General features: G+C 43.3%; 1 protein-coding gene across 7 annotated transcripts in view; it reads left to right on the top strand.

Annotated features, from left to right (window-relative positions):
* The first annotated feature begins 9,582 nt into the window (after positions 1 to 9,582).
* The window catches only part of DTNA (dystrobrevin alpha), a 188,962-nt gene continuing 185,457 nt past the window's right edge, over positions 9,583 to 13,087 (top strand). For 2 of the 7 annotated variants that reach the window (XM_074899000.1, XM_074899001.1), the window contains exon 1: positions 9,587 to 9,713. In XM_074899000.1, the coding sequence (XP_074755101.1) occupies positions 9,697 to 9,713 (17 nt within the window). In that variant the 5' untranslated portion in view covers positions 9,587 to 9,696. Of the gene's footprint in view, positions 9,714 to 13,087 lie in introns of all 7 variants that reach the window. The other 5 variants (XM_074899003.1, XM_074898999.1, XM_074899002.1 and 2 more) reach the window with 5 other exon arrangements.

The raw sequence follows: 13,087 nt of genomic DNA, 5'->3' as shown, positions 1-13,087 counted from the left end.
TCCTACCACTCCTACTGTGGTGTTTAACCACAAGCCCATGCTGCCCCGGCCATATTCACCCCTCAGGTAATGTCTGAGCAGCGTGGGCATGGTGTGGTGGTCTTCGTGACATGAGTGTCCCTGACTACCTGCATTTCAGAGCAGAATTCCCAGTGACAAGAGCAGTCCCCATCATCCTAAGCATTTTGATAATGTGTCTTTGCCCTTCTCCAAAAACAGTAGAGATGTCATCTCTCCCATTGCTCAGGAGGAGCTAATGCAGGGGGTGGCTGCAGCTCCTTTGAGAGCTTCTTGCCCTGGCAGGTTAGGCAGAAGGAGCCTGGGTGCCATCCCAAACCCTTCCTCTTCTCTGGAGGCCGGATGATACCTCCCAAGGACATGAGCCCCAGGCAGGGAAAGAGAGGGCAGAGGAGGCAGGCTTTTGGTGCCCACTTCCTAGCTTCATTATTCTTACAACCAGAAACAACCTTGCAGTTACCTCTGTAGTCTTAAGCAAAAAACTTGCTTGATTTATTTTGGAACGTAGTGGCTTCATAGTGTGCGTGGCTGTAAAATCTGCATGCTTGAGCTGAGGCTTGGGGAACCCCTGTGCCTATCAATATCCCTACGTTGTGGCTCCTTCACAGAAATAGACAGCAATGTGAAAGATAGTGATGGTGCAGAGAAATGTCCTTGCTTTATCCTCACCCTCTTGGTGCCTGTGGATATGTTAACAGACTACTGTACATAGGGGAAAACATGCCTTTAATAGTTCAGTCTCAGCTGCTGTTAATTTGATTTCCCTCAGGTAGGTAGTGTTCAGTCTCAAAGTCCTGGAGCAAGACTTTTTGTAGCAAGAAGTACAAATAATTTACACTGCAATGTCTGAGGCTCTTAGATAAAGCGTATCCTACTCTGGACAAAACAAAAAAGAATTTCTTTTATTTGTATAAACATGATGAATTCAGAGAGGTGGGAGGAGGTGCTATAATAAGCATGTTTATTCAAGGCAGCTTTGTGGTGTCTGGCAGCAAGTAGATTATGTCCAGACGTATGCTCAGTCTCTGTGCCATACACATTGTATATTTGCGGGCTGTCATGACACTTCACATGTCAAAATAATTTGTAATTATTACTGGATTACTACAGATAAAATATTTTTCAATATCTCAGTTTTCCTGTGGAAGTTGTTAGTTTAGTTTGTATTTTCAGCTCTATTCCAGCTTCTTCTGTGTGAACTGGGCAAGTGTGAATTAGGTACATTGTGTCAGTCCTGAGGCCAATCTGCATTCGTTTACATTTATGTAAATCTGGAATACTGCCTTTGAAAAGAATGAGCTGGATTCTGCCCCAAATTGTCATGTCCCATTCCTTTACTGGAGTCAGCCATTTAGGGGTGGGATTTTTCAGCAGGACTCAAGACTGCTGCAGCACTTGTTCTAATACTATTGTAGTACTGCATGGCTTGTATAGCTTTGCAAAAACTAAAATTGAAGAATTTAGAGCAGAATTAGGTCATGACCAAGTGCATTTGAAAATGCCATGCTAATTATTCACAACTTTAAAATTACTGAATGCATTTCTTCCAAATTTGCTCTGTTCCATAGATCCCATTGACATTTAAATGTAATTCACTTTATCACCATGTTATATCATAAAGTCTAGCTTCCAGTATTTTCATTAGTTGGTAGATGTTCTGTAATATAAAAGGAAGTAGTACTTGGAGCATGGAGAAAAAAAGGGAATGCAGTTAATCTATTAGCATTGCCTTTCTGTAATTCACTGATTTTTTAATTTTTTTTTTAAATCTCATACTGATATTAGGAAAGGGTTTTTTTGTTTTGTTTCTAGTAAAAGTTGTGTAAAGTTCCTGAAATTCTCCAGAAGGTTTAAGATGAGTGTATGACTGGTCTTTCAAAAATCCTACCTTTGCATTCCAGCCTTTCAGACTTTCATCACCTCTTTTATTATGCAAAGTATCCACTTCTCCTGAAGGTGCTGATTCTTCTCATCATCCTCCCTATTCTGAGGACCGAGCACCTTCTCATAGAAAAGTGCTTGAGAAAGATTTCTTCCTTTGAGGTGGTTTCTACTCTAGTTTGGATTTCCATAAATCACTGCAAAAAGGAAAGTGTAGAGTAACTGGAATATTGCTCTGAAGATTGCAAAAAGCACGTTGTAATGCTTAAGTGTTTGAAAAAATGTCTTTTTCTTGGGGTACAAATTTTTCCTGTTTCCTGTGTTTAAATAAATGCTTTCATGGCAGCTGCAAATGTCTTTTATAGGTGGTATCCAGTACTGCCAATTTCTCTGCCCTCAAAAATAAGTGTACAGGGTGGGATTATTGTCTGGAGTTGTGTTCAGGTGGCCGCAGGTTAAAAAAGAACATTCTCTACAACAATCAGATTGGTAATTCCCGCATGATTAATTGACTTCATTTCCACAAGCCATTTTTCCCCTTTTTGCTTTTTTTACCTACCCTTCATGCTGTTTAAATTTGGCATGGCACTAAGATCCCTCAGAGGTGGGGTGTTTTTCCCCCTTTGCTGCCTGCGGTGCACTGGGGCGTGGGGAGGCCTTTGCTGCTTGCACTGCCTAACTGCCGGCAGCCCTGCCAGGGGAGCTTCGAGGGCCTTCCTCCGCAGCTGATCCTGACACCCATCCATCTCGGTAAGATGAGATCATTATCTAAATACGTATTATAAAGCAAGAAGATCGTGCCCAAGGAGAGGCATTATTTTCCTGTGCTGTTTGGAAGCATAAGAGTAACACCAGCAGGTACAGAGCAAAAGAGATTTGATACGTTAAATGTATAAACATCCCTGTCGTGCCATTTACTGAGTGTCATAGTGGTTTCTTCCTCACCAGCTGTGACTTTATCCCTTTCTTCAGTCTGTCTGGGTCTGTGCTACCTGCAGATCGCTCTCTGCAAGCTGCCATCCCTTATCCCAGCTTCTCGCGCTGACATTTGGGATTTCTTCACAGGATGGGTACAGCAGAGGGAGCAGTAGGACAAGCTTCTCCCAGGCTGTCTCACCACGCGTGCTCCCGCCCCAGCCCAGGCCCTCCGGCTGATCTATCCTCCACTTCTGCCCGTATTCCCCCAGCAGCACCGAGACTCCTCCAAGCCTGAGGGGTCTGTGCGGGTGTGGGGGCCGGGACAGAGAGGGAGGGCAGGGGCTCTGTTGCAGAGACACCTCCCCCAGACCCTGCAGAGCACTGATGCATTTCAGAGAGCAAGTCAGATGCTGCTTGCTTTTGCATAACTGATCTGATGGGATTCGTGTTGTTGGCCTATATATTAATGCTCCAGCTCTCATTAGCAGTTTCTGAGACTTTCAGGCCTCCTTCTGTGTTCTTGCAGTGTATTTTTTTTCTTAAAATAAAGTGATTTCCTCTTTTTCACAAGTTTTTCTCCTGGAGGGTGCAACGAAGTGAGTTTTATTTTAGAGCAAGGGGGGTTTTCAGTGGTATGTGGGATGAATGAAAGGGGATTGTTCCTACCTTTGGCTCAACTGAGCAGAGAATCTGTTTCCTAGATTATCCTCTTCCAGTTCTGAAAAAAGTGTGTGTGTGTGTCACTCCACGGGCATGTCTGCCTGCACGCACACTTTAGGCATTGGTCAAATTTCCACGAAAGGCCTGTGGTTGTCTGTCCAGGCAAATATAAATACATAATGTTTGTGGCATTTTTATGAAATAACTTACTGGAAACCTTTTTCAGTGCAGAATATAGTGCTGCAATGAAACCAAGGTGCTGAAGTCAGACAGGATAACAGAGCGATTTCCATAACAAAAATACTCAATCGATCTCACAATTTCAGGAATAAGGACATTAATTTCAGGAGAAAGTTGCGACAAGACAGATATTGGTTCTGCAGTCTTTCCCAAACGTTTCAGTTACTTTTTTTCAGGAACAGGCTGCAATGAGCTCTCATAATCAGCGGTCTTCACTACCTTTTGTATACTTGGTCAGAGCAGACATGAAGCCTTCAAAGCAGTGGAGGGTTCTTACCATTGAGGAGACAAAGAGAATATTGTGCTGGAGCAAAGGCTGTGTCATGAATCTTTGTAGCTGGCATGTGGGGAGTTTGTTTATTTTATTTTCCTTCTCTGAGTTTGGCTTTCTAAGGGAACACAATCATGTTATGTTTGTCTCACACTGCCACAGCCAGTAGTTTTGAACTCATGAGACACCTTCTGCTGAATTTAACATAGGGGAAGAAATCTCAGCTATACTGGTTCTCCCCGACTCTCATAGAGTGAGATTTGAGGTAGCACCCCAATAAGGACAGGACAGGCAAGATTCCCATCTTGAAACAGCTCCCATGGTGCTGGCTGAGCACATACAGCTCTGAACCAGCTACATGACCTGCTTGCTGCTTTTTCCCCAAGTAGGGAGAAAGTACAAAAGGGTGCATGGAACTGAGCAGGAGTACTTGATTAGACAACTGCAGGGGCCTGGGGAAATTAAAAGGGTTCTTGTGGAGATGGTGGTACAGGTTGGTTGCATTGTACATTAAAGGAAACTGAAAGTGCAGGTGAGCAACACTCATGTCCTGAGGGGAAGGAATGGTCATGAGAGTTTAGAGGAAACGGGGATTACTTGTCCTTGGGAGCAGTAAATAACAAAGGATCATAAATCCTCAGGAAAACAATCTTCATTAGATTCACTGCTCACCAGGCAACTTTAATGAACTATAGCTGTCACTTCAAGCCTTTCAAGTTCAGCCTGTTTTCAGGTAGGGAGCCAACAGTGGATGATACATCCTTTTTATTTATCCATGACTGCCATCAGGCCAGGAACAAACTTTTCCAGGGCTCAGCACCATGTGGGATTAGGTTTACCTGTCTTTTCTAAAAAATACATTTTTAGAAAAATATTTCTTTCAGTGTGGTAAAATTAAACCATTCACCTACAAAGTTCTCTTTATTTTATTGCATCTCAGGGATCTTAATTTTGCTGACCAATTTGGACATCTAACAGAAAGAGAAGTCTTTTTCCTGTATTTAGTGTTTGGATTGAAGATAAATGGAAGCAGAATTGTTCTAGTTCTGTTGAGTATTTTTCAAGTAAACTTGAAAATGCATCTGGTAAATAATAGTTTGATTTTGCAGAGAACAAGGCAAGTGCACAGAGTTTTTCATAAGTTGCTTAATTGTTAATAATTAATGTTCATACTTTGTGTGTAGAAAAATAAAGCCAAAGCCTTTATATCCTGGCTCTAGTAGATGTGACATGCTTATATATTATGATAAACACTGGTTTAAACTCTGGGTTTGTCGAAAAAGCTCTAACAAACTATAAATACAAGACATAGGAAAAAGGAAGGAAGTGTTTTAAAGTAAATCATGGATTTTATTTTTTTTTTTTATTCAGTAAAATGGATTGACTGAAGATATGATTTGTTTCTGAAGCTTTGATGTATGGCCGTGGACATTCTCCCTTCTTCCCACATAGCTTGAATCACAGAAACATAGAAAATAAAACCAGCAAAACCAACGCAGAATATCGTCTGTTGCTGCAAAACTGCTCACAGAGCACGTACCAAGTGCATTCCCCATTTACTTTATTAATGTTTATCAATAATTCAAGCTATTTGAGTATGTTTTGCAAATGGTAGAGCTAACCCATCTGAACATTTTTAGTGATAATCTTCTCCCATTACCCAGTGAGCCTCCCAAAACCAGCAAGAGGATTAGACTTGGTGAGGAGGATGTTGGAATAAATTTATTTGGAGCGGTCAGATGTGGCGTTGGTGGGCCAGGGCAGTGTTTTGTCCCACATGAGCCCATCTCAGTCCCCTGGGTTGCCTTCTAGAGCTAAGGTACCCTGCCGTGCCAGAGGCTGCATTATGGGGACAGCAGGGCAGCGGGTGCTGGGGAGTGCCACCAAGAGCCCTCTGTCCCCACCAGCTTCAAAATGTGGTAAGTGGGTGAGAAGCAACTCATGCTTCAAAGCTTGGCCAAACTCCACCTGTTGAACTGTGTTGGAGAGGGCTCACAGTGTAACTACATAGCTGAGCAGCCAAGGCTGAGGTAGGCTGGGGAGAGGTGACAGGGGTCTAGATTGAGTGATACAGAATAAAGTCGGTGTGCTGGATCCACTGGGAGAGGTGGGAACTCTGTTCCTGTCAATGCAATGGTAGTCCCCTACTCAAGGCTCTTGCTCTTGAACAAACCCATGCTGAAATCATCTACAGAGATTAACGAGATCATTCCTAAGAGCAGGAAATACTCTGAGTAACACCTCAAAGGACTGAGCCCATAGGGTAGATGTTGCTTGTCCCAGTAAGCCCAAATCTTAAGACTGTCAAGACAAATGAATTCAAGACACCGGCAGATGAGGGAAGACAAAGAGCAAATTCTGCACACATTAAAAATAGCTAAACATGAAGGGACAGATCATGCCTCTTAGGCACTGGGCTAAATTGGGAATGGGTAGGAAGTCACATGGCTCCAAACATGTTACATATTTACACTTGTCACTGGTACCAAATTACTTTCCCCGCCCCGATGCTCCCTTCTCTGCTCCCACGCCAGCACCAGCTCCCGCTCCTCCACTAGAACTTGCTATTAATATGTATTCAAATATCTCAAATCTAATGCCACAGAGGTCCCTGATCTACTACATTTGGCTGTTCAGGGAGAAAGAGTAGTATTCCCTCTTACAGCTGTGGTAAATCTCTCTCAGCTGTACACTTTGTATTGCACAGTAGACACTGGTATTATTGCACATCTCTTCATCTGAGGAAACCAGAGACCTGTCTTTTCCTTTGGCTTATGTGATAGTTTTTGGACATATGACCTCTGACTGTCCCATTCATGGGATTGGGATCATGCTGTACATGTTAACATCCAAGGTTTCCCACTGATTTCCAGCATCCTGTTTTCCAAAGCTCCACCCACCACATACTCTACGGTTTATAAATAACCTCTTAAGAGACAGGGGAAGCAAACACTTCAGGTGTTCTTTTGGAGGATCCAAAACCCTATCTGTTTTTCCCCATATCTAGTAGGGGAGATACCGACATTTAGATAAAAGTGTGGACATAGTTCTGTGGATTTCCCTGCCTTTGTTTTTCCCCACTCTTAAGCACTCTAGAGATATGTTGGAGTCCTAGAAACAGCCCAATCTTAATCCTTCCTGTTTGTGACTTCACTTCTGAATCATTTTATTTGTCCATGCACCTTTTTCCATGGGAAGCTTCTTTCTTCCTTCCTTGTTGCCCTAATTAAAAAGGAGCCCTCAGCCACAAAGACACAACTTTTCTTTGTTCCTCCTCTTTTGTCTCTCTAAGTACCTAAAGCACTGTGCTTTTTAAGACCTGGTGTTAAGCTTGGCCTCTGCTTCTCGTGATTATGTGCCCTTACAGTCTGACATCCTTACAAACAATTGGAAAAAAAACTGATTTGAGGTATGATGTTTTTATTGCGTTGTATGAAGTTGCTCCATCTGAATGGGAGACACTGTGGTTTAGTGACTTTCTCTGCTTTGAGAGTCTTGTAAGCCAGCAGTGTTAGCGGTGCCTCCATTGGAAAGCAGTGCTGGGCAGCCTTCCTGCAATTCACTGCAGCTCCTAAAACTGAGTAATAGACACATTCCCTGAATGGTTCATTGTATCAGCAATACAGAATTTTAAGACCTGAGGCAAAGGAGAAGTGACTTCTTCCCTGTTTGGCAGAAAGTCCACGGCATGTTTTTCCCTTGGTGGAGACTTTAAAGCGCTCTGCAAGGCAGGCATTAAACATACTGAGGTCTGGCTTTGCTAATAGTAACAGAGGTTAGTGATTCAAAATAAATCTTTCAACTTTTCAGGAGTTGTCTTATCAGCTGGTTTATTCTTTACTATTTGTATGTTGCTGGCAACTTTTCCAGGCCCATGAACCCAAGCTGACTCTAGGTTAGGAGGAGCTCTTGCTCTCCTGCCTGTGGGACTGACCATGAAAACAGCTGTGAAGTTAGTGTTTTATCAAGCTGTATGTAATGTTATATTTACCTTATCAAACATGCGAATTTATATATCTGTTATCAAACAGCATCATGAAGAGTAGCTGGCAGAAGGTGAAGTGCAGGCTTACTTCGTGTACACCAAGATACAGCCGTTTGGATGATTCTTTTACTTCCCTTGAGGCCTTTCCAATTTTGAGCCATTTCCTTTGTTAGCCTGAAGTAAATGCATGATTACTTTTACTACTAAATCAGTCCAGCCTCTCAACACTGGTGCTCTGAGAAGTGTAATGCCTCATCAGATAGGGCAGTGTCAAGGCATTTATAAACCATGTTTTTAGCTAAGTGATTCTGGGCACAGCTTGACCTTGCCCGTCCGGCCCTGACCTGTGCTCACTGCTTGCTTGGCTGCATCCCTGGGTATGAACTCCTCTTGGCCTCAGCTCCGACAAAGGCCGATGACTGTAGACCAGAGACATTTACCATGTTTTTCTGTTTGAATTGGTGTGACTGTCAATTGATATTTTCCAGTTTCAACTGAAAGTGTTCAATATTTCATATGTTTTACTTAGAGTCGTGTGGCTTGTTCCATTCCCACCCATGTCTGAGATAAGGCAGTCTTGATGGCAGGCAGTATTCAACTGAATGTGCATTTACAAATTAAAAATGGACTGTTTCAGATGGCTGATATTAAGAGCCAGGGGTTTGTGTCAACACGAATGACTTCTGAAGTCACTGGTAGGGATAATGACTTCCTGAGTTAGGTCGTCGGACTTTTTCCCCCACTCCAATCTCCTTGAATGCTGCTACTGTTAGTCAGTAGTCTAGTTATTAAAGAGTCTGACAGGTGAACAACATCACAGTGCATTGTTATTGTTAGGAGCCACAAATTTACTAAGAGAGAACATTTAGAAGACTTGTGTTTAAGATCTGGGAAAAGTTTGTTTGTTTTTAATAACGCCATTCCTCAGTAAAGGTCTCTGCACAGGCAGAAGTGCTGTAAACATCCAAATATGAGTCTTTGCAGAAGCTTCGTACAACAGAGGGTGAATTGCTTCCTTGCCCCAGGCCTCGTGCCCCTCAAGCTGGTTGCGTTTTGAGTCCCTTATCGAAAGGACTTTCTTGCCATCCTGTTTCTGGCTGCGATTCAGTCGGTGACACCGGGATGCAAACCCGGAGACTTGGCCTAACTGGACAGAAGCAAATCATTTCAGGTGCCTCCTCTGCACCGAATGCAAACAGGCCGGACCACAGCAGCTTTTCGAAGGCGCCGTGTCGAGCTGCTGGTGGGGAGCGGCAGGCTCCCCCGGAGGCGGGGGGCGGCCACTGGTGCCCGGCGGTGGGCAGCCACGGGTGGAAGTCGGTGAAATCCTGCCTGCCAAAACCCGCCGTGTGCGTGCGGGGTGCGACAGGGAGGAGAGGTGCGGATGGGGGAGACGGGGGTGGAGTGGCAGGCGTGGGGGGGAGGGAGGGAGGGAGGGGGAGAGAGGAGGGGAGGGGGCCCGGGTGCCTGCGATTGGTAAAGCTCCGCAAAGGCATCTGCCAGCAGGACTTCAGAGGAATGTGAAACCAAATCATTTACAAGTTAAAGATAGACGCAGAATACACAGCATCTTGAGCCAGGGTTTAAATTCGTCCCTCTCCGCCTGGCTTCTCGCAGAGCTCTGCTTGTCAGCTTGCCTCTGTCTCCTCTAACGACTCTAATATTCCCTTAAAAAGAACATCGTTCTGGATTCTTTGGAATTACTAAAGTGGCAGAAGAGATCATGGTGCACACCGTAGGGTAAGTAGGAAGCTTGCCTTTGCATACATTTGCTAGGGTGGTTCCTTTGGGCTTTCCTTCTGTTTTCTGGGCACTCGGCAGTTCCTGTAGGATGAGGTAGATATTTAAGTAATGCTTTCCCTGTGTGATTTATTCCCGCATTTTCCCCGTACAGATTATTTGAACTTTATTCCCCATTGAAGTGTTAATTTACAAGGTTACTTGTCGTGGCGTGCCTAGGGAGTCCTGGGTGTTAATAATTTTACCATTACAGTTTTGAGTGCTGTTTTCCTATCAGCTGAAATTTGTTATACCTTTGCTCTTAGCGGGATATGCTGTTTGAAAAGCTGTTTATTATTACAAAGTTGAAAAGTGGGTTGTTTTCTGCGTTAGAGAGGATGTAATCAATGTTTGCTTGTTTGGCCATGGTTTCACTTACCTGCTTTTTTCTCATGTGTGGATTTGATCACAACACAGGGTTAATTAAATTTAACCTTTTTGTTTGGTTGTTTCCAAATAATGCTTTTACTTGGTGTTTGGTCCTTGGTTTTTTGTTTTAACATTTTCGCCCTGTTGTTTTCTCTGAACAAAGTTCTTCTAGCAGTGATTTTAAAATGTGCGCATTCCCCTGATAGTCCTCACTTAACTAGTCAGTTTGTGAGTAAAAAGAAGATTCAGGCTATCGTTCTGGCTGCAGTTTACCAGACGTAATTTCAGTATCTAGCAGATACTTCATTGATCAATGTTTTCTTCAGGCTATTTTTCAAATATTTCTGGTGAAGTTGTGGTGTTCCTATGCGCAAAAGGATTTTTAAATATCAGAAACTCAGTGGGAAGTTAGCTGTATTGTTTGTTATATAGCAAGAACTCATATTCTGAGAGTTTCATCTGAATCTGTGCTTTGAATGAGGATTGCCTAAATGCCAGGATCGGTTTTTGCCATTTATTCTGGGCACGCCTGTTTTACACTCGTAGTAGAGGAGCTCCTAACTTTGGATTTGGTGGCAGTTCACTCAAACATACTCAGAATTCCTGACGTGTTAGTACTGCCCATAATAACCATAGGAAGTAGGTGCTGTCTGTGGATAACTGAAACGCCTAACATTTTTGGTTATAGATATCAGTGCCGAAGAGACTCACATAATGGCAGTCCGTGTCTTGCAAAGTATGTGGAACTGAGTGAACTAATATAGAAATGTTTCTTCTGTTTGAAGAAAAGATGATGCATCTCGTATGTTTTGTTATCTTTCTTCCATTTGATCAAGTTCATCCCTATTGATCAGCTTACTCAAATTTTGTAAAACATCTGGGTATATTTGGGAGAGCAAATCTACTATGAAGTGTTTCCTGCGTTGTTAAATGTAGAAAAGAACCTTTAAGGTTAATCTAAAAAAAAAAAAAACCAAAAACAAAAACCAAAAACAAAAACCAAAAACAACTTCAGGGGTGAGAAATGACATTCAAGCTAGTTCTCCTTACAGTTTGTACTGTCTGGGTGTTCTTTTAACTAGCTCAGACTAGCTAAACACTTCAGTTCCACGCTAAATTTCCAGGCCAACAGTTACTTAGATTAAGGTATCACTGTTCTGGTATTGAAGGGAAAGAACTTTGAGACAAAATGTGTCAAGATGAGTAAAAACTTGCAACAGGGCTTAATAAAGCTGTGGTTAGTTTCTGGCTCTTGCACAGGATCCTGTGCAGCTTCGGGCAAGTCATGTGAGCTCTCAGAGCCCCTGCAAACCTGAAGGGGGTGGAAATGCGTTTATTACTTTTCTGTGTTAGGTATCTGGATAGCAGTTCCATCGCCTCTGATGAGGCTCGGCACAATAGGCTTCTGTTTTCAGATGGACCCTCCCCGGGGCTATAGCAGAAGGCGCAGGAGGGAGGAAGAATCCATAGATTTGGAAGCAGTGGTTTGCTACACCTTTTATAAGCTTCCTAAACTGAAAGAGAAAAATAGACTGACATTCAGAGGTGAGCAGAAAATAGAATTAATGTTCCATGGGAAATTCCTGAGTCAGTTCAAAATTAAATTGCATTTCCCTACCACAGTGTATTGCTTTTCAGAAGTTACAGTTCAGGAGCATGATGTTCCCATTTCATTATCTGAGACCCTTCTCCCATAATTAAATGTCCAAGAGGCACTGGAGAGCTTTGTCACAAGGAAACCTGCTTTGTATTCTGGGAAGTGAAGCTGCTTGAAAAACCTTGTTCCTGGAAGGGAATGAGCATCTGTCCCAAGAACAGGGAGTTGCCAGGGTAAAGAACTATAATGTGGTATTGGGTTTACTTTTAAAAAAATATATTCGGTTGCATCTAATCCACCTGAAATAGCATCTTCCAGCTGTTCTATCAGTAAATGGAAAATCTTCAATAAACTGATAATTTCCCATAGAAAATGATGCTGTGTTTAATATAGTTTGTATACTATAATGTTGGCATATTTTCTGAAATAGAAAATACTGCTGAGGCTTTTGGGTAAGGATGTAGTAGCTTTATCAGGGCAGGTCATAGGGGCTGGGATGCCTTGCCTTGCCTCGCTCACCCTTCTTCTCTCCCTGTCCCCTTCTTCCCCACTAGCCCCGTGCTCCTCGGGTGACTAGGGTTTGTTGGGAAGCAGGAGGGGAGGAAGGAGAGATAGGGAGACATGTTCTTCTTAAAGGCTTTTGTAACAAGGTGTTGCAGGGGGTGGTGACACCCTCTTCTTAATCTCCTTAACTTCCTGCCTCACTGCAGCCTTCTTTTCCCTCCCTCCCCTTTTCCAGGACTCCCACAAACCCCACACTGGGGCAGATGGAAAAGTGCTGCTGGGACAGAGGGGATGGGAAGGTGAGAGGGCACCTGCCCCCAGCCCCTGCCTCTTGCTAGTGCAGAGAGAGGAGAGATCATAGAGGCCCTGGTCTTCAGGAGGATCAAGCAGGGGACAGACATTGATGAGGGGAGCACAGGCCTACAGCTGAAGTGTTGGTGCCTCCTGGTTTTGGGTACTGTGTGAGTAGTTGAGGTTCTATTCCGATGCTGGTACAGTGTTCATCACTAGAGTGTGCCACGCTTTCCTGCTCAGAGGAACTGACTGTTCATTGTCACTTAGGGACAAGCCCTGCTTCTTCACAGCTAGTAGTATGTCTGCTTCTAGAGCAGGCAGGTCACCGTCCCTGCCTGTGCATTATCATTAAGTTGTAAGTGACTTTGTCATGAGAGTTCAGAAAAATGCTTTCTGAGGTGAGAATGGGTTTGCAACATTTTTTCCTTTAATAAATCCTATGCCTCTTCCTTTCCTTCCTTTCCTTCCTTTCCTTCCTTTCCTATTTTTTCTTTTGTAAATTTTTGTTTCTAACCTCATCTTCAAGCTTTTTGCAGTGGTCATTCTGCCATAAATAAGAAAACAAGATTGT

This window comes from Athene noctua, chromosome 2 (assembly GCF_965140245.1).
Source record: "Athene noctua chromosome 2, bAthNoc1.hap1.1, whole genome shotgun sequence".
NCBI classification, from domain to species: domain Eukaryota; kingdom Metazoa; phylum Chordata; class Aves; order Strigiformes; family Strigidae; genus Athene; species Athene noctua.
This window is presented reverse-complemented; position numbering and strand designations above follow the sequence as displayed.